The sequence below is a fragment of the Engystomops pustulosus genome, chromosome 1 (genome assembly GCF_040894005.1).
Source record: "Engystomops pustulosus chromosome 1, aEngPut4.maternal, whole genome shotgun sequence".
Classification (NCBI taxonomy): Eukaryota; Metazoa; Chordata; class Amphibia; order Anura; family Leptodactylidae; genus Engystomops; species Engystomops pustulosus.
The window spans coordinates 229,496,309-229,523,711 of record NC_092411.1 but is presented as its reverse complement, the minus strand read 5'-3'; the positions used below and the strand labels follow the sequence as shown (position 1 = coordinate 229,523,711).

The window sequence follows — 27,403 nt, the reverse complement described above, 5'->3', positions numbered from 1 at the left end:
CCCCTGTTGTTGAGAAGTTGAGTGTTGTCCGATCAAACTAATCATGCAGGTTTAAAAGAGTTCAAAGTGGTTGGCCACAAATAAGAAAGTTTGGCAGGGTAATTACAAATAAGATCACTCATACCGTGCTTAGCTGTGCAAGCGTTCCCCTCATGTCTGCAGGAGCCGCTGGCCAAATAATTTTCACGACTTTTGGTGACACCCTGTGTCTGCTTGGTGGGATGTGAAGATGTCCGGACATGCCCCTCCAACCAGTGAATGGGGAGTGGTGTTCAAAGAGGGAGTGTACAGTAATTTTCTTATGTTAGCCATCAGCACATTGGTCAATGGCTCCTGCGTAAAGGGGAAAGTTTACCAGCCTAAGTCCAATATGAGTGGCTCTATTAGGGATTGTATGTACCCTGATAAACTTTACTTGTGTAGCCAACCCCTTTAAGATTACAAACTGTAACTTCATGCTTTCAAAGAAAATGAAATGTTAGATGAAATACATCAAAATGATATAACAAATACAAGAAGAGAACTGACCTTCTCAACAAAATATAGCTTTTGGGATTAGTATTCTGTTACGGTTCATTTGTTTAATTGTTTTCAATTCCTCATTTGAGAAGTGACCTGGCCTAATTGTTAGAATAGGTCAATCCTTCAAGGGCTTCTGCAGTACATCAAAAGTATTTATTTACTGTGTGATGGGCTCTTTGTGCTCCTATCTAGTTAAACACGTGTTCAATAATGCATATTGATTTGCATTGTGAACAGAGGACAATTTGACACATAATTTGGATGCTAGTTAGAAGATAACTCAACAATGACATTACTTGAACTTCCGACTTGCAACACATTTGTTACCTAAATATTTGCCTGATGAACCCTGAGCAATTTAATTTTGTTCTTTTTCATTTTAAGGGGTTTTCCAAGCTTAACTGCAGAAATTACATACCTACAGTATATGTGCCACCACAGTCAGTCATTGCTCTCATACAGGGCATCATTAAGGGCAGTGATTACCTTTAGCAGTTACATGATTTCTACCTTGATACCTTGGCAGAGACCGTCAAATTTGCAGTGCCAAGGTAATCAAGTTTTTTTTTTAACTTTCTTTAGGCACATTTATGGTTATTGTAGAACAGGATAGACCATTAATATGTAGGTGATTGGTGGAGATGTGACACCTTGCACACTATGGACAATTAGTGATGGAGGTGGGCAGGTATTCTGCATTGTAGGGGACAACTGCAGTGAGACAGTCCTGCCACAACACTATGCTGTGCAGAGCTGTTTGCTTTCAGCACTGTGTAACACTCCCACAACCACCTATTATGACCTATCCTTTCAGCAGTTAATTAACAGTTTAAGTCCAAATTCGTTAAAGTGTTTAAGTGAATACATTTTTTCTCATATACTTGCAGTGGACATCATTTGGTTCCTGCCAGTGCCTCTCTGGTGACTATATTGTAAAGCTCTATGCCATTTGTGGTCATATCTCCTTGTGGATAAAAATTGGCCTAAGTAGTCACCTCAACTTGAAGGTCAATCAGGCTCATGCTATTTGCATGAAGGTCATATCTGAGGCCAGATCTCAATGGGTGGGTCATGGCTCCACCTAGTGCCATCAGAGCGGCAGTGGAAGCTATTGAAGACAGGTAAAATGCAAGGGACATACTGTCACTTAATTGTTGTTCTATTATCTGAATCTGGTTAGACTTAAAAGGGGTTGTCCACTTTCAGCAAATAAATTGATATAGTTTGTGTAAGGAAAAGTTAAACAATTTTCCAATATGCTTTCTGTATCAATTCCTCAGAGTTTTTAGATCTCTTCTTGCTGTCATTCTATAGGAAGCTTTTATGTTTACTTTGATAGAAATCTGAGCATGGTTACACAGGTGCACGGCTCGTTAGAATCCCAGAGAGTAATCAGAGCTGTGTGTTATAACGAGTCGTGATAATTATATATTTATATATTATATAGTCGTGCAATATAATATACAATATATTAAGCTGAATTATTTTAAAGGGTGGACATAACTCTATGGTGAAAGGTATAAAGTGCAGCATTTCAAAGCTTTTGTAGCATGTTAAGTTATTGTGTTGTTTTGAATTGGTTTAATGAGAAATTCCATTCCTTATCCAATACTTAATGGTGTACACGTCTGAAATTATTAGTAAAAGGAATAAATGATGAATAGAATACCTTTTGGAACAACTGCCACCCACAGGGCATGTAAAAAATTAATGCATTTAGAAAATCGCTGGAAGCAAACTGGACACAGCCCAAAGTGCATGTATAACTATGTTGAGTCTTAACCTGTTATTGGTGCCAAATTTGCTCAGTACCTTCCTTTAAACAAACCTTCTCTGAACCTTTAACCAAAAAAAAGCATTGATTGTTTTTATTGTACTACTGAGGACTCTCATTATTTCTTTAATGGTGCAACTTGCATTGCATAACATTTGTTGGTGTCCACTTAATCCCTTTCTCATACCTGAATATCATATGAAACTCACACAAACTCACAATTAAAGGTAATCTACCTATATGAAAACTACTATTTTAGCCAAGCATACCTCTTTGTAGATGATTTTACACTGAATCCGGATCTTGTCTTGATTAGCAAGAAAAATGTGTGAGTTCTGCCAAAAACTGTTTTCCAAATTATGCAAATTCTAAAATCATGGCACCTTAAAACACAGTGGGGGGGATTTAATAACAATGTCATATTAAAAAGCAAAATTCTGCCTTTAATATGATATCCGGATGGTGTTATGTTATATCTACTATTACATTTTCAGTGAAATATTTGATTTTTACATACCACTTGTCATTCGTGACTTTAACAGTGGATATATTCGGTTCTGTTACACATAGACATAATCCAGGTATCAAATTAAAGGGGGCATCTCCTTTTTAATATAATAATGTCACTAGATGCCACAGTTCTGAAGATAAAACCATTTGAATTGTGCTCCCTCCAGCCTGTCAGCAGAATGTGGACAGAAGACAAAGCTGTTCCAAAGAAATTGTCATTTAATAAAGAGCAGAACAGTACTGCAAAATTTGACCAGGACAACAATGATCATTGGTCATGAAAGGTTTATGGTGTCCAGTAGAAAGGTGAATCATAAGATTTACAGTTCTAAACTTACCAAAGTAAGTAATAATTCACAGTGGACAGAATAAAGGTAGACATATCTTTTAAAATATGATTTTTGAGACAGAGATATTATTATTACTACCTGAGACAATGGAGGTCACATCTAATAAATAACATATATTAGAAATGTAACATGATGTTACATTTGATGTTGAGCAGCTGGGGAGATGCTGATTTTGGCTCTGTGTGAATGCTACCCTAATTTGGTGACTGCACCACACAGTTGATTGCACCACACCCTTTTCCTCCTGCAGTCTGCTCTAGTCCAGCAATAGTTAACTGCAGTGACTGACAGAGCTCTGCTTCAATTGTTCCTGGAGCAGAGGCTCTGGGTTCTCATAAGTATTCTGTTACCACTGAATTTATCACCAGTTATAGTTTACTTGACCAGCTCCATACCTTGATTGTGAGCCTCTGTTTTCTGAATTTCTGGTGTTTTGATTTCAGCTCCTGTTCAGACTATGCTTCTACTTCTGTAATTTTGTACTTGATTGCTATCTCTGATGTGACCTGGCTTGTCAACCGTTCTTTCTGTTTCTGTTTTTTGTCTTGTAACGTGTTGGCACTTTGGTGCAGGGAGGAACCACTTCTAGTGTTCTGTACTGTTTAGGTTGTGTCAGGCAAATAGGTAGGGCCTTTTTGGGGTCTGAACTTTAGGGCTAACCGAACACTGAAGTGTGGACTCATGACATAAAGCCACAATCAATCATGAGCACATCTTTAGAGCAAACCAGAAATACACAGTACATCTACAGTACTACATTATAAATTGAACTTCTATTTTCTATCATGTGGCTTGCAGTGTTGGTGTTAAAGTTAATCCATCATGCATACAAATTCTTCATAGTGTTAGAGTCCTGTTGTTTTTGGCAGGTTTTAGTTGGCTTCTGCACAATGCACTTTGAGTACATTTACATGAACCCCGGTTGTCCTAAATTATTTAGAACATTTTGTTTCCTACCCTGAAATCATTTCAATCAGTTCTCAAATTTATAATTCTCCAACCAAATATTAGTTAAATTTGATGCAAAAAAATACAGCTTTGTACCAGTCAACCAAGGTTAAAATAAGCAGTGACATACTAAATGTCGTCTGACAGACAAGATGAAAATATGTTTTATCTGTTCTTTCTAGAACCTGAAGCCTGAAATTATACAACCCAACACTATCATTACAGATCAGTTATTCTTTGTGGGACAGAGTATACACGCACAAAAGCTCAGATCAACACTTGCCCTTCAAAACGGCTTTCTGCAGAACCCCCCTCCCAATCATTATATTGGCTGTATTCTCTTATCATGCTAAGTTAGACAGATTTTTATGGAACTCCACAGCAGATACACATCTATCATATCTGACTAAACATTTTCACTCATTAATATGATCCCCTGCATATTAAAAATGAATTAAGTGTTTTATAAATTAAGCATATCCCATTTAAATAGAAAAAAACAACGTATGAACTAGGGATTGCTAATTTAATCAAAAACGCTGACAGCGCCCTCAGAGCAATCAGGAATTGCATGTCTGAAATTGATCTGTAAGCAAAAATCATTTTGCATTCAGATGTTAAGGTAAGCGTAAAATTAAATGGATCAATATTCCATGTGACATATATTGTAATTAACAATCTAGCAATCAATACCTTGAATTTTATGCTTGATAAGAAGTTTTAGGATTTTAGTTGATTATGAAATACTTGCAAAAAATTAAGAGTCACTGGAGTGTAGAGATGTCAGAGGCATGGTGCAACAGATAAAATCATACTGAAAGCATAATTGGGCATGTTGGTATATGTGGGCAATGGGTATATGGCTAAATTTATCATGGATGGGGTTTAGAGGCAGGGACACAGAATACAATGGGGCTGATTTATCAATCTATCTATGACAGAAAGCTGTTGCACTTTTAAAACTAATAGAAAAAACGGGGTGCGGCCTCCTAAAAGCAGGTATGTCTTTGCGGGAATAAAGTCCATGCACCAAAAATTATGCAAATGCACAGATCTCTGGCATAAACACAGTCAGCTAACAGGAGTTACATCTAGACAGTTTTAAACTATGTCATCTTATTATTACAGGCGGTCCCCTACTTAAGGACACCCAACTTACAGACAACCCATAGTTACAGGCAGACCCCTCTGACCTCTGGTGAAGCACTCTAGATGCTTTACTATAGTCCCAGATTGTAATCAGCTGTAAGGTGTCTGTAATGAAGCTTTATTGATAATCCTTGGTCCCATTACAGCAAAAAATGTTTAAACTCCAATTGTCACTGGGGCAAAAAAATTTTTTGTCTGGATCTCCAATTATAAAATATACAGTTTCGACTTACATACAAATTCAACTTAAGAACAAACATCCGGACCCTCTCTTGTACGTAACCCGGGGACTGCCTGTATTATTATTATTATTATTATAATCCAGCATCAGAGCTAACTTTGCACTAACTTTATCTACCTTTGTGACACTTTTGATAAATCTAGCCAAATGAGTGCCTTAATAGTATGTACAGTATGTTAAAAAAAAGGAAGGAAGAAACAGAATGCATTAAAAAAATGTTAAATGTCCTACTTTGGCTACCATACATTTAGATCACATTTAAAAAAAAAAAAGTTCAGCTCTCAGGAAAACTTCTGTCGTATAGGCTGAGCGAATTCATAGACATATATTGGCATATACTAGACATAAACTGTCTGCACAGTATACATTGTATGTCTAGGGAAACACTAGATTAAATGATACAGCAAGCTATGTCTTTCCATCCTTCTCCATGCTGCTGAGCGACATATAGAGGCCAGTGGCGATTGGGGACAAATGCAAAGTATTGGATCCCTCTCTGGCCTCTGCTGAGTGTACAGTGATGTAACTGTCCATATAAGGATGGTTACCTCACTTGGAAGACTCCTTGAACCATGGCAGCAGCCAATCAATGGCTGCTGATGATTTTTACCTCTCCTCCCATTTTCAGGGAGAAGGAAGGAATGGGGTGTCAAATCCCACAGTATGATCATTCAGTGGGATACAGGGATACATCCTAGGCCTCTGTTGCATGAACAAGGTGAGCTAAAACCTTACCTTACCTTGCCTTACCTGAGCAATAATTTGGAAACACAAAAATAACCACTGTGAGACACTGAAGGGGTTAACTGTGGATGGGCGGTATGTTTCCCCTAGGTTTTGCTATTATGCAAGACCTTAGTGCTGAGGTTGGGTGTCCAGCACCTTGGACACAGGTGGTGGGAACAGCCCCAATCAGGCTAATAAAGCCGCTCAGCAGAGCTGAGAGTGTGGTCTCTCTGGAAGGAGGCCGGAGAGCACGCAGCCTTGACCTCTGTGCCTGGAGCAGCAAAAGTGTTTTTGTTAGTGGTGAGTCAGAGAACCATTGTTTAGTTAGCACCCTGACGGGTAGGATATTATTTGTTTTTGATGCCTGAATGTGAAGGCTGTTTTATTTTGTTCCTGCGGAAATAAACACAGGCTAGACCTGTTTTGGACTGTACTTTGGTGTCACTGTCGTGAACTGCATCACAGCACCCCGCTACCACGGTCTCTACCGGGCTAAATCTCCCACACCACTTAATAAATTGTTGGCAATAAGAGAAGGGGAAATTGCGTACCCAATCAATTTAAAGGCACCCGAAACTACGGATACTCAGGGAACCAGCAAAACCAAATTCAGGCTCAAAAGAAATAGAAAATAATAGATATGTTCTTGCTCTAGTACAAATAGCCATTGTTATCACATGGTTTTCATTGTGATTTAAAGGGGTATTCTCGCCGGGGCATTCACATTCAGTTTCACTAATCTTCCATTTATAAACATTTCTTCAATTGGATGTTATTAAAAAAATGTTCCTGTGTGAAGATAATTTCTCATAAATGTAGTCATTTTGTCCCTTAGAAACGAGATGGCTTCCTCGGATACGGCCACGTCTGCTGGAGGGATTGCACAAAGAAACAAATTGTTTTTGTATATGAAATGTCCGGGATTTACTACATGACCCACAGCCGTCCTGTGGTAATGATCACTGAATCCAGGAGGTCAGACAAGACTTAATAGCTCATGTCTGGCCACCGCTGCCAGAGTGTGACATGGTCGTAACCGAGGAAGCCATCTCGTTTCTAAGGGACCGAATGACTACATTTATGAGAAATTATCTTCACACAGGAACATTTTTTTTAATAACATCCAATTGAAGAAATGTTTATAAATGGAAGATTAGTGAAACTGAATGTGAATGCCCAGGCGAGAATACCCCTTTAAGCATAAACAGTACAAAGGAACGATTCCCTTTCAAAACTGTGATTAACTAAATTATAAATTTCTGTATATTTATTAACATATTTTTTCTAGTTTTTATTTCCCCTGAAGAAAACTTGGGTCAATGTTAGTAATGCCAGCTTTCACTTATCTCCTCATGAAATGTAATAAGAGCAGTTTTACAGTGAATAATTACAGTAATTCAGATGTCTTTTCTGTGCAGGCTATGGGTTTTCTAGCAATTACACAGTAAAAGAGAAACAGTGGGACCACAGCAGGTTAGCATAAGGTAATCTCAATCACTAGCTGTATTGTGTAACGTAATATATGTACTGTAGGTACATATTACAAAAAGTGAATCCAGCCTTAAATACTTCATGAAGAAAACATAGACGAAAAGAAATCACCTTTGGCCATTCACATATTTGTATTCAAGTACAGTAAGCCGCTATCTCACATTTTGACCTGGAGAAAGAGTTACTTTTTGGCCCTGGAGATCTGAGTATTAATACCTTTGTGTAAGTCGGAAGTTGCAATGGGTCTGCATCTCTGCAAGAGCTCTGGGTGGGTCTTTAAACCACAGTAACTTTGAGCTATTAGCATTTAAATGCTCACAGCCCCACCTCACTGCTACTGTAATATCCAACCAGAATACTGCTACAGCTCTTACTCTTAGCTGAGGGGAGGGGCAGCGTAGCTATTTAGTAATAAAATACTGTCTGTTGCTCTACATGGTCAAAACTATGTCTAAAACTCAGCTACTGGTGGCAGCGCATGGACAGATATAGCAAATTTGTAGTCCTTTCCAGTTACTTACTGGGTGAATTTAAGAGTTTTAGCCTTTCTACAATGCAGAGACAACCCTTACTAAACTGATTAACTGTGGGGGTCTGACTGCTAGGACCCCTACAGATGACTAGAATGGATCCCTACAGTTCACGTTGATCCCTTTCCATATAATTTTTAGGAAGTGGCAGGTCAAGCATGCATCCTGCTGCTCCATTCAATACAGCTGGATTGTGGGAAATGACCAAGCACAACCCCTAAAAGTATAAAAGATACAAATTGAACAGAGAAAGAAAAAATATAATCATGCACTTGATGAAAACTGGAGTCTACAATTAACAGTACACATCAAATTCACTGTATTATTGATCATGCCCATGGGATCATGGTGTCCATCTCTCTCCATAGCTATACGAGTGTCATAACAAGTATAACTATACATACAATAGAAAGTAATGGCCAGCATTTTCCTGTGGCTTTTGGTTTCATTGTAATATGTTTTCCTTCTGTTCTTTTTTCAGCTTTCACAGTAAAGTCAAGTGCAAACTGGGAACTGCATTGCTGGTGACTGTATAGTAAAAGTCCTTCTAATCTTTCTGAACTCACTGATTCTCAAGAAACTGTATTTCCTATGGGAATCAAATAGCATGATTCTAACTACTTTTCTAGTAGTTAGTGACAATTTTCACTTATCTAGAAGTAGCTGTGCAGTAGATAGAATCTGTTTTTTGTTATCACTTCCAGGAGCTTAGCTGGTATGAAATCTTACAGGGCAATTAATGCTTAGACTGTAAGAGTCACCAGAACAAAGTACTTTGTGCTACTCTGTAAAAGCGGAATTGGGAATTCTGGGACAGTTATAATGATGAAGTGTCATCTAGTGTGGTAGTGTGTCATCAGACAAGTGTGAACATCTGATTCTTGTAGACGGTAAGATTAAACCTCACATGGCAGGCACATTTATCATCCTATTCTGAGAAGATCAATTAAATGTATCATTTAAAACAGGTTCATCCTAGAACATTTTTAGACTTTGGAATTGTCTGTATAAAAACATATGTAACCTTTAGTCCTGTCAGTCCTGTCTAGTTTTGTCTTTTGTGATAGTCTTTATGATTTGTATAGAAACCCATATTTCAAATAAACAGCACTGTGGTATTAATGGAACTCTATACAAATAGTAATTAATAAATATAATATGGTTATGTCAGGATATAATAAATTGTTTCCGCACTGCAGAGCTCGCAATTCTATATTTCATAGAATTTTCATATTAGAAAAACATGGGGGCACATGTATCATAGTTTCAGCTAGGCAAATTGTCTTTTTTTGTGACTTTTCTCGTTTTAGCGACTTTTTTTGCGACTTTTGTTGGCGCTCTTCAAGTGCACCTCGGCCTGCACTTTTTGCAGTGTGCCTCATGTATCTTAACTTTCCAGATGTTCCATGCGACTTTTCACCTTTATTGCAACTTTTTTGCAACTTTTTAGTTGCAAATATGCACCTGGTCCAGGGCAGGTGCAAAGGAAGTTTTTTTTTTTTCATGGACCCGATTTTAACATGTAAATTGTAATTATTTCACATGCTTTAAATGTTTTACATTTTGCACAGTAACCTCTTTTGTCAAAATTCTTACATTTTGTCAGCCTTTTTATATCCCTGCAAAGGAAGTCCATGTACATCTATTTATGCCTTAACAATGAGGTCAGTTTTCTATCAGTGCAATTAATTGTTAATAAAAAAGGTGGAAAAAAGCATAATTGTATTGAAGTGGATGGTTTACAATAGAGAGAAACGCTGACCACTTTTAGATTCATTTCATAAATATCTTCAACTTGCACCACATTTGCCTTCTAAAAATTGACAATAAGTACAGTATGGTTTATTAAAATGCAGAGTATGAATTTGAGTTTAACGTGACTTTTCAGTGGAAACTGCAGAGAATTTCCCTTACTATAAATGTAAGTCTTCGGTCCACAATCTTGTTCTAGCAAAGGTGATTAGAGACTGCTGGACACTCCGAAGAGAAAATGCTTTATTTCTTATTTCACCTTCTCTATTTCAACATCCAAAGCTCTTAGTGATTCAAAGATCTATAGCTGCCCCACTGGACTTGGCGGTTCAGATGAATTTGGTTGGCCAAACCCATTTTAACGTACACTAATGGTTTATTAATTTTAAAAATAAAAATACTACAAATAGATTTTTTATTTGATTTAAAGGTTTTTAGAGAAAACTGCTCAAACCCCACTCAGATTGCGCAGTATTATACTTCAGTATGCAACTTAACAATATCCTGAATAAATGGAAAGAAGCCAGTGAGCTGTAAAGTCATTTCACAAAGTCATCGTTGTTTTTTGTGGTCAGCTGCATAACAATTCTTGTTTTAACTGATCCATATAATTCACTACCTCCTTCCTACCTAGAGGGAGGATGCTCTAGTGCATCACATTTTATGCATATTCTCCCTTGCTGATAACAAGTTGAGTGCGGCTTTTCGTGAAGGCTATATTAATAGTAACAAGTACTTCTTCTTCAGTATGTATGGGAGCAGCATATTACTGATTCCCCTGCTTTGTATGCAATCTCCTTGTCATCAGATGCTTTATGCATGAGTTACTGCACATCATCACTTCTTTCCACTTAGCTGCAGGTTTACATCCTTGGAATAGTTGTTGGCAAGAGGGGTGGAGATGAACATGCAGAAAAGATTTTAAGCAGCAGCTTATTACAATTCCAGCCCTGTGGCTACTCTTAAAAGTATTTCTTCAATTCAATACAAAGAAACTAATGATGTGGATTCACATTACAAAGCTCATTGCTAGACAACATAGTTTCACTATTCAACCATTAAAATAAAGAGAACTCTTGGTTCTCAACATTAATTGGGAAAAGTTGAAAATGAAATATTACTATTGTTACACTGTTTTTGTATAATATTATTTTAATTATACTGATATTATTACGATTATTATGTTCAACCCTTAATGACAAAATCAATTTTATTTTTTTCATTTTTGACTCTTAATTTGTCAGCAATATAACTTTTAATAATTCATTATTGAAATGGCTCAATGAATCTTTGTGTATGGAGAAATTGCTAATTATTGTAAAGCTGTTCATAACCATATATAAATTGGTAATAATAAATTATGTAATATTTCTGTGCCATGAGAATGTAATCCAGATAGTTTTAATTTTTTTTTACTTTAAAGAGTGTATATTTTAAACTAATTAACCTGATAAATTATTTCTTTTGGTTAATAAGGTTAGGGAGATACCTATTTTGTATAGGTATTTCAGGACACTTACACACTATGCATATTATGCTGCATAATACAGTATACTTATGGCATAATAAAAATAAGAATGTCATCTTCAGATCACATTATTACCAGATCAGATCACCAGAGATGCAAAATTAAGGAAATAAGAGAGAACTGCATCTTTATCTTTCCTTTCCAACCATATCCTTAAAGGGTTTGTCCCCTTTAAGCAGGAGTTCTGGTGCACAGTCGGACCACATTTATCATGCAGAGTCCGACAGAAATGTGTTGCACGCCCCATGTTAAAGGTGCGCCAAAAAAAAGTTTGGGGCACTCTGTCTGAGCAGTGCAGGGTGCCCCAGATCCATGCAGAACAGGCATCACAAATCATGAATCTGGCACTCTCTGCACACTACAGTTTGCACTGTTGTTGATAAATGTGCCTGAGTGTGTTATAACGAGCCATGCAGCTTTGTGGCATCACCTAACCATGGACTGTTGTTTATCTACAGGAAGTAAACAATTAACTTTCCTGTTACCAGATTTCAAGCAGACAGCAAGCAGAGATCTATAAAAACAGTGAGGAATTGTTACAGAAAGTATGTTGAAAATTTTTATTTTGATCGTAATGTGGACAACCCCTTTAACTACCTCTATCTCTGGTTTTGTGGCTGAGAACCACAAGTCTAATGCAATCTGAAATATTAGATCCTTATATTTAGTATGACATCATAAGCATGTATCGAGGTACTATAGTGTCAAGGAAGAGGGCAATCCCTGAGTTTAACAAGTCACCCTGTCCCTGAGTTCTTGCCAGCCCATGTGCTAAACCATAGGCTACAATTGGTCGATTTTCCCTACTCTGAGTATGTGCTAAGAACAGATGATAATGAACAGAGGAAGACAGACAAATATACAAACACAAGCAAAGTCAGGATAAGTAGGTCAAAACCAAGATGGTGGTAAAGAACAGAATTGTTAGGCAAAGAATAGTCAGAGACTAAGGGTCGGAATACACAACAATATAGAAATAGCAAAAGAAGTACAACAAGTACAATGAGACCAGTATAACATTCGTGGAATTAAAAAATTAGTGAGTCTAAATGGAGTTCCTGGATGCTGCCCCAGTAGCTGACTGGTTCAGCTATCCATCACTTAAACAACCTCCAGCTCTGAAACAGGATTAAATCCCTTACTTATCCACAAAATAAACACCCAGCTTGGCCAAGGGAATTAACTCTGCAGGGTAAGTTTTTAATCACAGCTCCAGCAGAGAAGCCCTGGGTGTGGTTCACAAGCTCAGAACCCTGCAGCAAGAACACATTCAGAGAGTCCTGACATAAAGAACTAAAGCAAGGGGCATCTGAAGTGACCCCTTCTGCAGCCTCTAAACTTGACTCATCTGCTTGTTTTTACATGGCTTTTTTTATAGGTAAATAGGTGAAATTTCACAAATAGGGGAATCCTGGAAAGCACATTTCATACCCTACCTGAGGAGGGGTAGTAGTTTGATGGGATGCAACTTGTTAAAAGGTTTAATTATACAGGAAGAAAAAGGATATGGAATCCCTCCCACAGTCTAAGACTGAGGCATTAACCATTCTGAATGAAAGAAAGAAAGAAAAAGATCCCCTGTAGATTTTATCATATTGGCTTATTTCTATTTTGAATTCTGATCTTTGCAAAAGTACTCCTAATGGGAATTAATGAGGTGTTTTGGAATTGCAGATACTTTCATTAATTTGCTTTCTTTTCTGTATACAGGCCTTAGGGTTAACGTTGAGATTAATGGTTTTATTATAGATTATTTTACATTGTTCAGAGGTACAAGTAAGGAATGTCCTAACCCCCCACTATATTATTACCATAAGCATCACCTTTGGTGATTAAAATCTGAGAAGATGATAATGTGGAGTAATTTGTTGCAGGGTGAAAGGGGATAAAATTTCCCTTTATACAGATTACATTGCTTTACTCTTAAGTAGTGCTAAAGAGGACCAGGGATACATCATTACAATGCTACAGGAATTTGGGGGCTTTGGGGTTGGCAATTAATGGGGCAAAACAATTATTACTGGATAGTATTGCTATTAGATAGAATCTATATTACATAGAATTGAAAGATATCATCAAAGAGAGATTATGAAATACATATCGCTCAGTTACCAGAGTTTCAGTGAAAGATAAAATATTTAGGATAATTATCCAGGGTTGCACCAGACAAGTTGACCTTATTGCCTCAGGCAGCACCAGCTTCTGCAAGATGGGGGCAGAATTAGGGATATAGTCACCAGCTAAAAGCAGGACCTGACATTTTAAAATAGCATCTCTTCAGTGGAAAACCCACTTGCTAAAAAAGTTGGATGGGGTGGAGCGCATCACTGTTCGATAGGTCACCTATGGCAGCAGAGAGTTTAGGTTCATCCCTGGGATTATCTCTTTATATAAAAATTATATGGGGACTCCTTGGGAAAGAATTTGTAAATGGGATTAGAATTTGTAAATGGTAGAGAGGGTGTGAAGGGGCATGATAGAGCAGTGGAGTTGTACAGCATAGGGTGATCCTGTCCCATTGCAGCGCACTAGCTATAACCTGTCCAGGAACTGTCTGGACCTTCTTGAAATATCCATCAGGACCCATGTGGCTGGGAGATTATCAAGAGATAATTCTCACCTTTTGTATTATAGGTTATTTTACATTTTGTATGGGTTTATGCTAATGAAGTTAAGACAATTTATATTAAGAATGGGATGCTCATTATATTGTCCTGTTAAATAACAGTATGTTAGCGTTCACCCAGGCATTCATATCTTTCCTGACATAAATGCACCAATTGCCGTTATTCTGGAGTACATGCAGTGTTGAGACTATAGTACATCCAGGGTTGTAATCAAACATACTTGTCATTTCTGGCAAGACTTCTCAGTATTAGCTGGTTTCCACAGCAACATTTTCCAAAAAAATAGCATGCAGTAGTTTCATATAAAGCTACAAATGTACGGTAATCTTCAATCCCACCTTTGCATAAAAGATTCAGTTACTAAAATACCTTTGATCTATTGTTTTTCCATTTGGTAATTATGTAGTATATGCTATGAATACTGCAAAGGAAATGTATAATGAGGAATACATTGAAGAACTGAAAACGGTCTGGCGTGGGTAAAGACCATTCAAATCATTGAGGCGCTCTGTGCCCTCTTGTGCTATTATTTCACATGTATGGGCCCCAGGAAACCCTTCACTCACTCAGAGTTTGTATTCAAACAGTTCTATGGGACAAGAAGCTTATTCGCCTTTTACGGCTAACTCTGATAAGTGGCAGCAGAGCTACTGTTAGCACTTTGTGGAAGAGAATAGAGTATGTGAACACTTTGATTTTAGCTTGCCAATCACAGAAATGTATAATAGAGGGAGAACATACATTTCTAAATGGTTCTGTGAAAATGAGATCAGTAAACACTACCCAATCAAATTACATCTTATTATCTATGCAATAAAAGACATAAAGGTACTCAAAAGGGACTTCAGCTCCAGGTATCAACATATTTGAAAATAGTACTTAATGGCAAAAACATTATTCTACCTTGTTAGGTATTTTTCTACACTACCAAAAAGATTTTTTTATACTTCTGTTTCAAAACTCTTAGTATGACTGACTACTTGGGAATTTTACCCATAATACAACATATATAACTGTTTTATGCCCTGCAGACATCAGGGAGGCACCATACATTAGACATTTAAAAATCCTCCTGCTTCTTCTGGGCTGCTTCAAAAACTCAGCTTCTTTGGGTTACTGGCCTGCACCCTCACCATGTGAATTAAAGGACACCTACCATAAGATTTACTGATGGTAGACTGCACAAACTTATATGCTTGTTATGTCTGCCAGGGCAAGGCACAGGTTTTCTTATGTTCAGGAATGTTTAGATTTTTCCAAAAAGACATTAAAACATGGAAATGAGCCATAGGCTCTCTGGCCTACGTCTTTGGACCACCTCTTGGCCTTGTCCAGCCCGCCAATCACAGTGACATCATGATTGCCAGGAAGGCCAAGGCGTGCATATATGATCAGATGGCAGAGTTGAGAGGCACGCAGGTGACGTAGGCCAAAGCTATAATGGCTCATTTCCATTTTTAATAATGTCATTTTTAGAGGAATCCAGAAGTTCCTAGTCATAAAAAAATGGTGCCATCCCCTGCCCGATTTAACAAGCATGTAAGTTTGTTAAGTGTACCAGCAGTAAACCTGATGGTAGATGTCCATTAAGCTATATATTTGTCAATAAAATTTTAATATTGTATAAAGCTTAGGAAGACCAAGAAGTAATAGAGTATCTGCTCCTGAATTTAGAGCACATACTTTGCACTAGATAACACTCCACACAAGATATAGCTAAGAACCAAGGACTGTCCATATTCGGGACTCTCCTTACACTTTTCTGCAATGCTGTCTAAAATACAACCTTTTTTGACAGACCTAAGGATTCATGTATTTCACTTATATAAATTACTGTGGTAACAGGTCAAAATATGGCTATGATTTACTATTCATAGTTTCCTCACCAAATTCCTATCTTATTTGCAAATCCAAATTACCCTTTAGAACACAGAAATGGAATTAGTCCAGGGTCTGCTTATATTTGTAGTGAATGATTTCACACCTGGGAAGACACACAAATCATGCACAAAAGATCAAAAGAAAGGTCCTGCCAAAAGTGCAACAAAGAAAGTAATAATCAAACAAAGAAGGATTATATATTTCCTAATAACTTCGACATAACCCATAGTTATGAGTCCCTGTTAACAGGATAGAGTCTGGGAGGATTGCCCCACCTTCCTTTTTTATATTTTAAGATTGTATCTTTCCATGAACTCCACTAGATTACATAACAACCCTGATTTTAGAGGTGACACCCCCACGTTTGGTATGGGGTGATGGAGAACAGCGTAACCAGTTGATTGGAGGCAGTGGTACCATTGCAACAGTTCTCTGTGAAGAGTTATGAGTTGAACCAACAATTCACAAATGTACCTGAGGATTACAGCTCTCTCTGTGATGTCACAAGCAAGGGGGCTTGAGGAAAAATTGGAACTGTCCAAATTTCATCTGTTGACCTCCACAGCCAGATAAGTCTTCTTAGTAATAAAGGTTGTTTGTTTTATCTTTTTATTTTATAACTGGTTATGTCTGTATTGTTTGTATGTTATTTTACCTTTTATTCTCACTGTTGCATTTTTTGTGTCTACACTGCACATCCGTAATTCAATCTTTAAACTTAATTAGTCTTAATTAGCCTTAAAAGAACTTAAGTTCCTGAAGGGATAGCACTACTGGTAATTAGGTTATCTGTATTTTAACTTTCTAAATTTGTGAAGGATTTATTTAGAAATATGTCTATTTGTCTTCTTAATAAAAGTTAGTTAATAAAGTAAAGTACAGGTGGTGACAATGGAATTTGAGTGAGTGCCAGGGCCAGGAGAGTAGAATTTAGCTTTAAGATGCCATCTTGGGAAGGTGGGTGTGGTTTTATGTACAAAATTGTGAGTCTCTCTAGCTTAACTACACCCCTTAACATGACTTGAGAGTGGGGGTTTGTCACAATTACCATATTAACACATATCTGTATCTGAATCCTAAACTGTCAAACCCTAATTATGCAATCCATGATAATAATAAAAATAATAATTTGCGCACAGGAGTTACAGAAGAATTTTTTACTTTATTTTAAAAAGTAGCAAAAAGCCAAATTCCAGAAATATCACTCTCTAAGATAAATTAAGTAAGGCCAAAACTCCCAAAAAAGACAGCTGTGACTAAGAATTAAGATAAATGAACCCCTATGTCTTTTATGTTGTTCGCCATAAAAATGTATATCTAGTGATTCTGGATTTGCCTAGTCTTTTTCCTGTTAATGTTATGCAGGGAATCAATATATAAACTACAGGCAGTGCCCTACTTAAGAAAACCTGACTTACAGACAACCTCTTGTTACAAATGGACCTATGGATGTTAATAATTTACTGTACTTTAACTTTAGGTTAAAAAAAATGTTGTAATAGTTGTAATAGTTATCAATTGTGTCTGCAATTAAGTTTTATTGTAAATCCTGATTCTTATGACAATCCAACATTTTTAAAATCCAATTGTCACAGAGACAAAAAAAGATTTTGGCTGGGGTTACAATTATAAAATATACAGTTTCAACCCACATACAAATTCAACTTAAGAAAAAAAAACAAAAAACAAATTCAACTTAAGAACAAACCTACAGAACCTATCTTGTATGTAACCTGGGCACTGCCTGTAAACAAATGCAATCCAGTTCTTAGGCAGGTTAAATGTATCAACTTGTGGAAAAGTTTGTGCTATGGGTGAAATCCCACAGCTATCCCAGTGGTGCTCTTTTTGGCCATCACAGGAATCCTCTTTACCTTAACGACATTGGTGTGCAAATACACGGTATATGAATCTAGTTGATGCTTAAGACAAGCTCCAATTATTGTCCAAATAAACCTATAGTCAGTCCTGACCTAAGTTTCAGTACTTGGCATCACGCAGTGTATCAGTTTAGCCTAAAGTGTTCCTTTTGGAGAACACATGCTGCTGGCTTTTCTAGCTGATTATAACTGGTTGTTGGGTGCTAAGCAGCAGAACATCTTGTTTTTTAGTAAGTACAATCATACCGTTTGTTCTAGGACTTAGGTTTCAACATAAAAAACATATAAGATACTACAACTATATATATTTACAAAAACATAGATGAAAAGTGTGAAAGAAAATCTATATTGTAAGAAGAAAAGCAGATAAATGTTTTTCACATTTACTAGATAAATAGCCAGTCTTGCACTCTTAGTTAAAGCTTACTGTTAAGTCTGCCAGAAAGTTTGATTTGTTTTACTAAAGCTGTTGTGAAGAGTTGAATGACCTCTTTGTCACACTGGAATGCATCTGTTCCCTCCACAAAACCATCTTTTCTTTTCTTTCAAAACAGAGTTTTGCATGCTGTCAGCATAGCTGCCTGGTGCAGCATATGAATGATGAATTTTCTTCTTGTGAATCACCAGTTAAAAACTTTCTGTATAACTGTAATAGTCTAAAATCCAATATATCCCATCGGTACCAGCCGCAGTAACAGCCGCAATTGTGACTATCGTGGTCCCGCCTTTTTAACTCTATAGTGGCAGCGGTCATAGTGATCACAGCGTCTATAGTGCATGGGCGCAACGATCGGGACCCTCCATGCCGGTCATTGCCATGGCAACCCTGAGGTCCGATAAGTAGCCTATAGTGCCTATAGTAGCAGCCTGCTATGATTGTGCACTGTGCATGATCTAACAGTGGTAATGTCAGCCTATGCAGAAAGCAATATAAAACAGTGAAAAAAAGTTTAAAAAAAATATAAAAAAAAAAGATGTCCCCTGAATAATAGTAACGCCAAAATGCCTTAAAATGGCTTAGACCTAAAGGGGTTAAGGAAGAACTTTCATGACCTCTACCACTTTGCATCCTTTATTAGGTGTTTGCCACTGGTTCTGTTACAGTTGGGATATTTTCTACAAACCCAAATATTCCTGGATAAATAGTGCTATTTGTCTCAGAACCCAATATGTGAATAAGAGATGCGGCTCTAATTGTCCTGAAAATTTGTATATAACCCCCTCTATTCCTCTGAAACACAGGTTTTGTTTTTTTTTTAATTAAGAGCTTCAATCTTATTTCCTTATTTCTTTTATAATTTTTTTACATTCTTGCTCACACTCCTTAACTGTGGTATGAATGTCAGCTAGATAATCGCCTTTTTTAAAGATTCATTCAAAGCTAATAAGAAAATCTTTAGATCCGATTTAGTGCCTAAAAAATGCCAGATTTGTATTAGATTTAAAAACCCATTTATAGAACCTAACCCCACTGATTGCTATGGAATAATGAGGGATGGTGAAAAAGGCAGGAGGAGCTGAGGAGCATGTCCGCTCTATCCTGTGTACAGTCTTCACAATATCACTACATATAACCCACCTTTTACCCCACTGCAGCTGCTCAGTGTAATAAAGAATAGTGTGCTATCCATAAGCCTGCTCTGCACACCACACCATTCTCTTTAGGCTTTGACAAGGCTACAGTCAAGTCAGTGAGGAGAAGGGGAGGTCAGCAAAGCAGTATGATAGCAGAATAAAAACTACTGTGTCTCCCTCTTCCTCCTGGATGGCAGCAGCTGCATTCTTATACTTTACTTTACCCCCACAGTCCAGGGAAGAGGGAAGAATGATGGTATTTGCTGGACAGCATGGCTGACACATCCATCATATCAGGTTATGTGCACAGCAGTGATGTCTGCATCTGAATACAATCTCTTTCTGTGTAAAATGCATAGGTGTATGTGTGTGTGACAGTCTGTGTGTATAGGTCACTGTAACTGTAATACATGTTAGTATGGATGTGTGGATGTAAAACTGTCTTTTAATATTTCTGCTAGGCTGGGGTCAAATTTGTACAAGGGACACAATTAGGAGACTTATATATATATATAGAAAATGCAAAGTCCAAAGCAGCACAAGCCAATAATTAGTAGTTGGTGCAACAGCCGATGATCCCTTGGCATGGGTCCTTGATATACGTAGTGAAGAGGCAGCACTCAATGAATTATAGAAAAGTGGTGAACTTTAATTCCATCAAACAGCGACGTTTCAGTGCTAAAACCGCACCTTTCTCAAGCATGCTGCCTCTTCACTACGTATATATATATATATATATATATGTCATATAATATATCATATAATGTCAGCTGAATTAGATATTTTTTCTTAGTAGAAAGCAACATTTCTAATATTCTTCTAAATCTTTATCTTTTCTAAAATAAGGTTAATAAAAAATTCATTTAATAAGTGTTTTCATGACTTGCTGTCATTATTAACAGTTTTTTCTCTTTACTGTACTTATGTCAGTGGTAATAAAAGACACATTTCCCTACTGTCATACTGGATTGAATTAAGTGTTTTCTGGGCACAATGCCTAGAGCTTAGTTAGTTAACCAACATGCAAAACTGTGAAGCAGGATGCAAAATAGTTTCCGTTGCACAGATAGACACGTAAACTAGTTCAATTGCAACATCTAAATTAGCAAATTTGACATCTGATATTTTCATTAGCTTACTAGCAATGCAGATCTTTTGTTTTTTTAAAGGGAAAATTACTCACCCTTATTCCTTTGGACGTCATGATTTCCGTCTTGCTAGAAATAAAAATACAAATCAGAATTAGACATGGGGCAAAATGAAAAAATGTGTTCATGCTCAATGTTCTACATTTCCATATTACTGATGATTAATAAACTATATTATATGGAATGAGAGATCCATTTAGTAATACAATTGAAGCACACTTGAGATGTAGGGAGTCCCTTTGCCACGAACAACAATGGAAAGATATGTTTGTACTTTGTACTTTGTTGTATGTTTTCCCACAAAAGAAAATTCTCAAATCTCAATCCCCTGGTGATGTCTACACAATAAAGATCATTTTACCCCTTACTTTACAATTTTACTCAGTTTTATTACTGATTTAGCACCTATCACTCCTTAGGCTGCTCAGTGTAAAATTCCATAGTGTGGGCGGGGACTCTCTAGCATCCTTGGAAACCCACAAACTCAATATAGGACATCCAGAAGGCCAATATAGGGATTTCCGTTTGTTCAGGGACATCATGTTTTATGGCTCCTTTTTAATGTCGATACAAAACACACTGTCCCAAAAGGAAAGTGAACTCGGGAACCTCTCACCAATATCACAATTCAAAAGCAAATCATTACCTTTAAGGTTTATTTTCAATACAATCATGAAAAAAGGAAAGTGGAAACTTTGTAATCATTCTATAGGGTTCTGATGCATTTTATTTGATTCAGGCTTAATATAAAAGGGGTTAATGTTCAGTTTAGGAACAAATATGCACAATAAAAATCCAGTGCCTTGTCAGTAATCCATTACCCTAAAAGAAAATATAGGGGGATTTTTCAAGACTGGGCACATTATGCGCCTGATATACTAAGATACCCTGGCTATGTTCTGAGATCCTATTTTCACATCCCTACCTAGACAATTCCCCACTCGCTTGCTGTGGGAATGGCTTGGTGGTTAAAAGTTGTAGTTCCTGGCCTTGCACCACCAGAAAACTGGTGTACAAACCATGATAAATGTTCATTGCTCTTCTCTTTCTGGGACCAACTGTCTAGTTAGAGAATTTCTTACTCCCCATATATGTCATGCTAATTTTATCTATGCAAGGACCTAACTGTGCAACAATCTAATACAATGGGGGACACGTATCTTTATTTCTGCCAGTCGACTTTTGTCCTTTTTGCGACTTTTTGCTGCAAATTTTGCTGTCTTTTTTCAAGTATGCATTGGTCTGCACATTGAGCAGTGTGCCTTATGTACTGTATCTTTATTTTCCAGATGTTCCGTTTGGCTTCCGTGTGGCTTTTCACTTATGTATCACTTTTTTTTTACTTATTTTTGCTACTTTTAGGCGCAAATCTCCACCTGATCCTGTGAAAGTATTTCACATACTTTAAATGTTTACAATTTTACACAGTCACCTCTTTTTTGAAATTTCTGAAATGTTTGCATTTACATTTTTTTAAATTTATTGGTTACTTTTAAGGGTGTGGTCAAACGTAGCATTTTAATTGCATTTTTAAACACATTACTACAGCTGAGGAGAGGTTATTTGCTTCATGGCTTGTGTCCACTCCTGCATATAACCCCCTCATTTGCGCCTGCCAGTTCAGGAAAAACTGAACATGTTTCACAAGTAAAAAGACCTGATCATACATAAGGCGCAAAAAAGAGCTGCCAAATGTCTCAAAAATTGACCATAGAAAAAAAACACTGTAATGTCCCCCAATGGCTACAGCTTGTACTTCCAAAAAGGGTTACTTCCCTCTAGACTAGGGTTCCTACCCCATATGACAGTAATAAGCCTGAGAATAAGTTTCATGCTGTAAATCTTTTTAGTTTGATAATAACAGTGAAAGTGACATTTCGGCCATTATGCCTTCATCAGACACACTGTAGAAAGGATAGCGAGGAGAGAGATACCGGCGCTGGTACCTCTCTCCTCACTATCCATACTGATGAAGGCACATAATGGCCGAAACGTCAATTCTCTCTGTAATTATCGAAATAAAAAGATTTACTTTGCATGAAACCTATGCTCAGACTTTGGCTTATTACTGTACAATAATGTATTATAGAATATTGATTGGCAAAGAAAAATTTATTGGTCGTTATTATTATTATTATTATAAAACCCAAATACCATAATTTCAAAGTAAAATAAAAAGTTTGAAATTAACAACTTACTCTTACAGTATATAGGCTTAGTCGCCTCCTTATAGATTTAAAACATTGCTTTTATACAAAGGTAGGCAATCATTTTCTGGAGTGTTCTGCTAGTTCAGAGTTTCCAACTGTGACATCAGATTAGAGGATTTGTGAATGCTTCAGCTGCTGTCTCTGATTTTACATTTCTTGTTAAACAACCAAATGTAAAGTACATATAAAATGAAAACAGCATGCTTCAAATAAACTTTAACAAATACACTGAAAAATTGCTTGTTAAAGTTTGCATCTAAGACTCTGAAAAGACACAAACGGTAGAGAAAAACACATGTACGAAAAAAGGTTTTAAAAAATAAAGAAAGTTATGCAGGCTCCACAACTGTTAATTGAGTTCTGGAGCCCCCCAAACTCATTTGCATCATTTTAAAAGCCTTTTTCAGGAAAAACAAATTCATAAGAAGTTAAAGATCCTGCCAGAGATGAATCACACCAGCATGTAAATGAACTTGATTTACAATCCTTGATCCTGGTGGTAGATATCCTCTAACCCCCTTCTCGACATGCAGCGTAATAGTACAGCTCGCATTGGGTCCCGGTGTATGGGTCCCTCTCCATAGCCGGTAAGTCTTTTCTGCATATTGCAGCAAAGATTTACTGGTAACACCCGTGAATGGTGCTAGCAATAAGTAATAAGCTGGCTAGTAATAATCTGTGCCCCGTGATGTCATCGGGGAGCAGCGATCTGTCGCCATGAAAGCCTCAGGTCTTCAGAAGACCCAAAGCTGCCTCGTTTTAAACCATTATTACAATAACACATCAAAAAAAAGTATAAGGGATGGGAACATAGGGCCATACACTCCCTCCCTTATATTAAGTTACTAAACCCATCAGTAGAAAGAAAATGACATATGTATAGCATCATAAAATCAATTTAAACGTTATTGAATTCGGATAATAATACCAAATGTATAAAATTTAACTAACAGATAGAGGAGTAATATGCACGTGCAATGCCATTTGCACATTTAAATGAATTAGGTAGAAAATCCTTATATACTGCCATACTGTATATGGCAGGATCGATCAGACAATCTAGGGATAAACCTAAAGATTCAAATCACCCCCCCCCCCCTTTCCCTAGAACTGATATAAATAAAAATAAACAGTAAAAATAATAAACACGTTAGGCATCGCCACATCAAAAAATGCCTAATCTATCAAAATATAACGTTTTTTCACAGTGTTTAACCCCGTAATGGAAAATAGCGACCATTAAAAAGTGATCAAAAGGTAATACAGTCCTAAACATGGTTGCAATGAAAATGTCACCAAAAGTTGCACAAAAAGTCGTAAATTTGGACATAAAACCACTTCGGTTTCCTATTGGCATAGGAAAGACTTAGGCATAAGTTGGGGGAAAAATTGCTGTTTTTGCAACTTTTTCAGAGACCTTGACACTTCATATGCCAGATTTAAAACAATATGATAAAACTGAGGTCCAAAAATGCATCTTAGACAGTCTAAAAACATATACATGAATTCTGCCTAGTGATAAATCTTTCCCATTAACTAGTTTCTGTGAGTTCACACCATTGCCTTATTTTTTATTTTGTTACTAAACTTCTACCATTTAATTAATGATACAAATGCTTATATGTGTTTTGGCATGTGTTTTCTTTAAAATACACCTCCATAATGAAATAAGGTTGTGTCCAGACCAATGCAAGACAGATTGGAAAATAAATAAAAAATCATAGTCAACAGCTCTTTTGCTGCTGTATTTTAAAGACAGAGGATGTCTAGTGTAGCCTGAACGGGGCGTACATGTTATATGAGACTTCTATGCAATTCATTTTCCCCAGAAGGCACTGACTGATCTTTTGGTATTCCTTTGGATGCTAGCCATATTTTATAGATGTCATGTTTTCATAAGCAGAAGATTTATTATGAAATCTTAACAGAATCTTCAGTAATGCTGGATTGTTGACTATCTTAATCACAGCAAGAAAATATGTGCAAACTATTTGACCTGTGGAAAGTATATGTGCTGTTTTTTTCTATTTTTAGATGTGTTAATTGCAGAGGTACACATGAGTGAATACTTACTTGTTCTCCAGATCTAACCAATTCAATTCAATATCACAAAATGCTAACAAATTATTTGAAAGACTGCAACTCCAACTCTCTAAATAGGCAGCAACAATGTTGCTTAGAGATAAGTACCATAAAGGGGTTTTTCAATAAAATACAGGTTAGTACCTATCCCCATGATAGGGGTTAACTTGCTGATCAGTGGGAACAGGGTTTTTTTGCACCACAGTCATACCCTGAGATGAAGTTAGAAGCCAGTCGCATATGCACCGGCTGCTACATCCATCTCTATGGCACCAATGGAGATACTGTAGATGAGCAACATACTCAGCAATCTCTGTCAGCGCTTTAGAAATGAATGGAGCAGCTGGCACATGTGCAACTGGCTGCTCTTAGTGTGCTTCAGGGTTATAACGGACCCCCGTTCCCATGATTCATCACTGAGACCCGTCACTGAGACTCCCACGATCAGCAAGTTAGTCCCTATCCTTAAATATTCTTTCTATCTCAAAATTGCAGCTGTCTAGAATCTCTAGATTCACTTCTATGATTTGTGATTTTGTAACTATTTTTTTTTTTACATTTTTCACTCATCACTACAATCACTTTTATTCTTAAGTTCAAAGGGAAATAAACTCAGTGTTATGACCACATGTAAAAGTGACTATCACATATCTGTAAAGCCAGGTCAAGGTTATGAGGACAGATTATAGTAGATGCATTGGATAAATTTAGCTATGAACAAAGAAGATTAAGTCCCTGCGTGATAACGCTGTCTGGGATTTTGAAAGGGAATTGTCATTGTGATTTATCTGTTTGGCATAAACAAAAATATTGTTTCAAAAATATTCCTCTTCTAAGAATACATTAGAAGATTGATTTCTGAAGGATTTGATGACAGAAAATGTCCATATTACCGTAATAATTAATTTCTTGCTTATATATATGTATTATCCCAAGGGCACAAGGGATTTAATAGAAATCCAGCTTTTATATAAAGTATCTGAAAATACCAACTACGGACATGATTAAACTAGAGATTATGCACAATTTGGATTCCTATGCTGTACCATCAACAGAGAATATATCATTGTTGTAAAACAACATAAGTTATGTAATTCATAAATTCAAGTCATAAGGCAAGACAAGTCAAAACCTTTCAATTACTAAAAAAAAGTACTGTAGAGTTTAGAGAATCATCTAATCATTGGCTGAAGTTTTGCTGAATTTTTCAAAAGGTTCAGTTCGGAACTGGTTTCTCCCACATACATCAGCCCACATGACGTGTGATAGCTCATACATTATTTATATCTTGTATTGCCCATGTGGGCTGATGTATGTGGGAGAAACCACATTGACATTTAAAGTACGCTTCAACCAACATCGATACACTATAAGATCAGGACGCAAAGACCTACCGGTCTCAAAACACTTTTGTGAGACAGGACACACAGAAAAACACTCACGTTTTAAATTGATCGATCACATTCCTGCATTGAGACGTGGGGGAGATAGGGAACGCTTACTTAAGAAAAAAGAGCTACAGTGGATCTTCACACTAAACACACTCAAACCAAATGGATTGAATGTGGATTTCAAATTAAATGTAATATAGGGAGTCAAAGGGTTATGGTGTCATCCGTTGGACCTTGTTTGTTTCTTTTAACATCCTAACTGTATTTGCAGAGTAATATGATCGGTGGATATTCGATATGTATACTAATAGATACGCAATTTTTATCTATCTTTTCAGACAATGAATCTACAAAGAACTTGAGCTTTTCTAGACGACCTCCGTATGTTCTATCCCTCATCTGTAGCACTCATTTTTCATGCATTATTTTTGTGCACGCTCCAATAGATTATTCACACAGCCAAGACCCATAAGTTCTAGGGGCCACAGCATGCTTCAAACTGATGTTCATCATGATCGTCTACCATAATGAGGGCTATGCATTACATTCAAGGTGGTCACAAAGTTGGAGCCACATATCCAGTGGCAACCCAGACCCCTATTATATTATTTTCATGTTCGGTTTATAAGCTAACACTCAACATACCGGTGACATCTTTCTGCATTTCTGTGAAGCTGTGTGCCAATTTATTCAATGTTATGAATCCCGCATTGTTAATGTGATTAATTATACTTACCTCATACCAGCAATGGTAACGGCATTCGGTCACGAGTTGGCTGTAAACACGTCTCCAGGGTAACAGAGAGACACTTCCGGTGTCCTTGACGCATGCGCAGTCGGGCGTTCTCAGCTTGCGCTCCAAGGAAGCATTCCAGCTATATGCTGGGGAGTGTGCACATTGTGCGAACACTCGGAGTGAAGATCGGAGGTTCCTGAACATGTGGGGGTACGACCATCCACCATGATGGGTGGTGTTTTTAGTCTCATGCACTGAAGCACTGTATCACAATCATTGACCTATTTATGTCTGTTTAGCAGAAGCTTTTTTATACACATTATAATGACTACACTGTATATGTAATTGTGAT

General features: G+C 37.0%; 1 protein-coding gene across 2 annotated transcripts in view; it reads right to left on the bottom strand.

Annotated features, from left to right (window-relative positions):
- FSTL5 (follistatin like 5) overlaps positions 1–27,403 on the bottom strand; it is a 335,086-nt gene that overhangs the window by 225,183 nt on the left and 82,500 nt on the right. For both annotated transcript variants that reach the window (XM_072120407.1, XM_072120416.1), the window contains exon 3: positions 20,668–20,701. In XM_072120407.1, the coding sequence (XP_071976508.1) occupies positions 20,668–20,701 (34 nt within the window). The remainder of the gene's footprint in view (positions 1–20,667; positions 20,702–27,403) is intronic.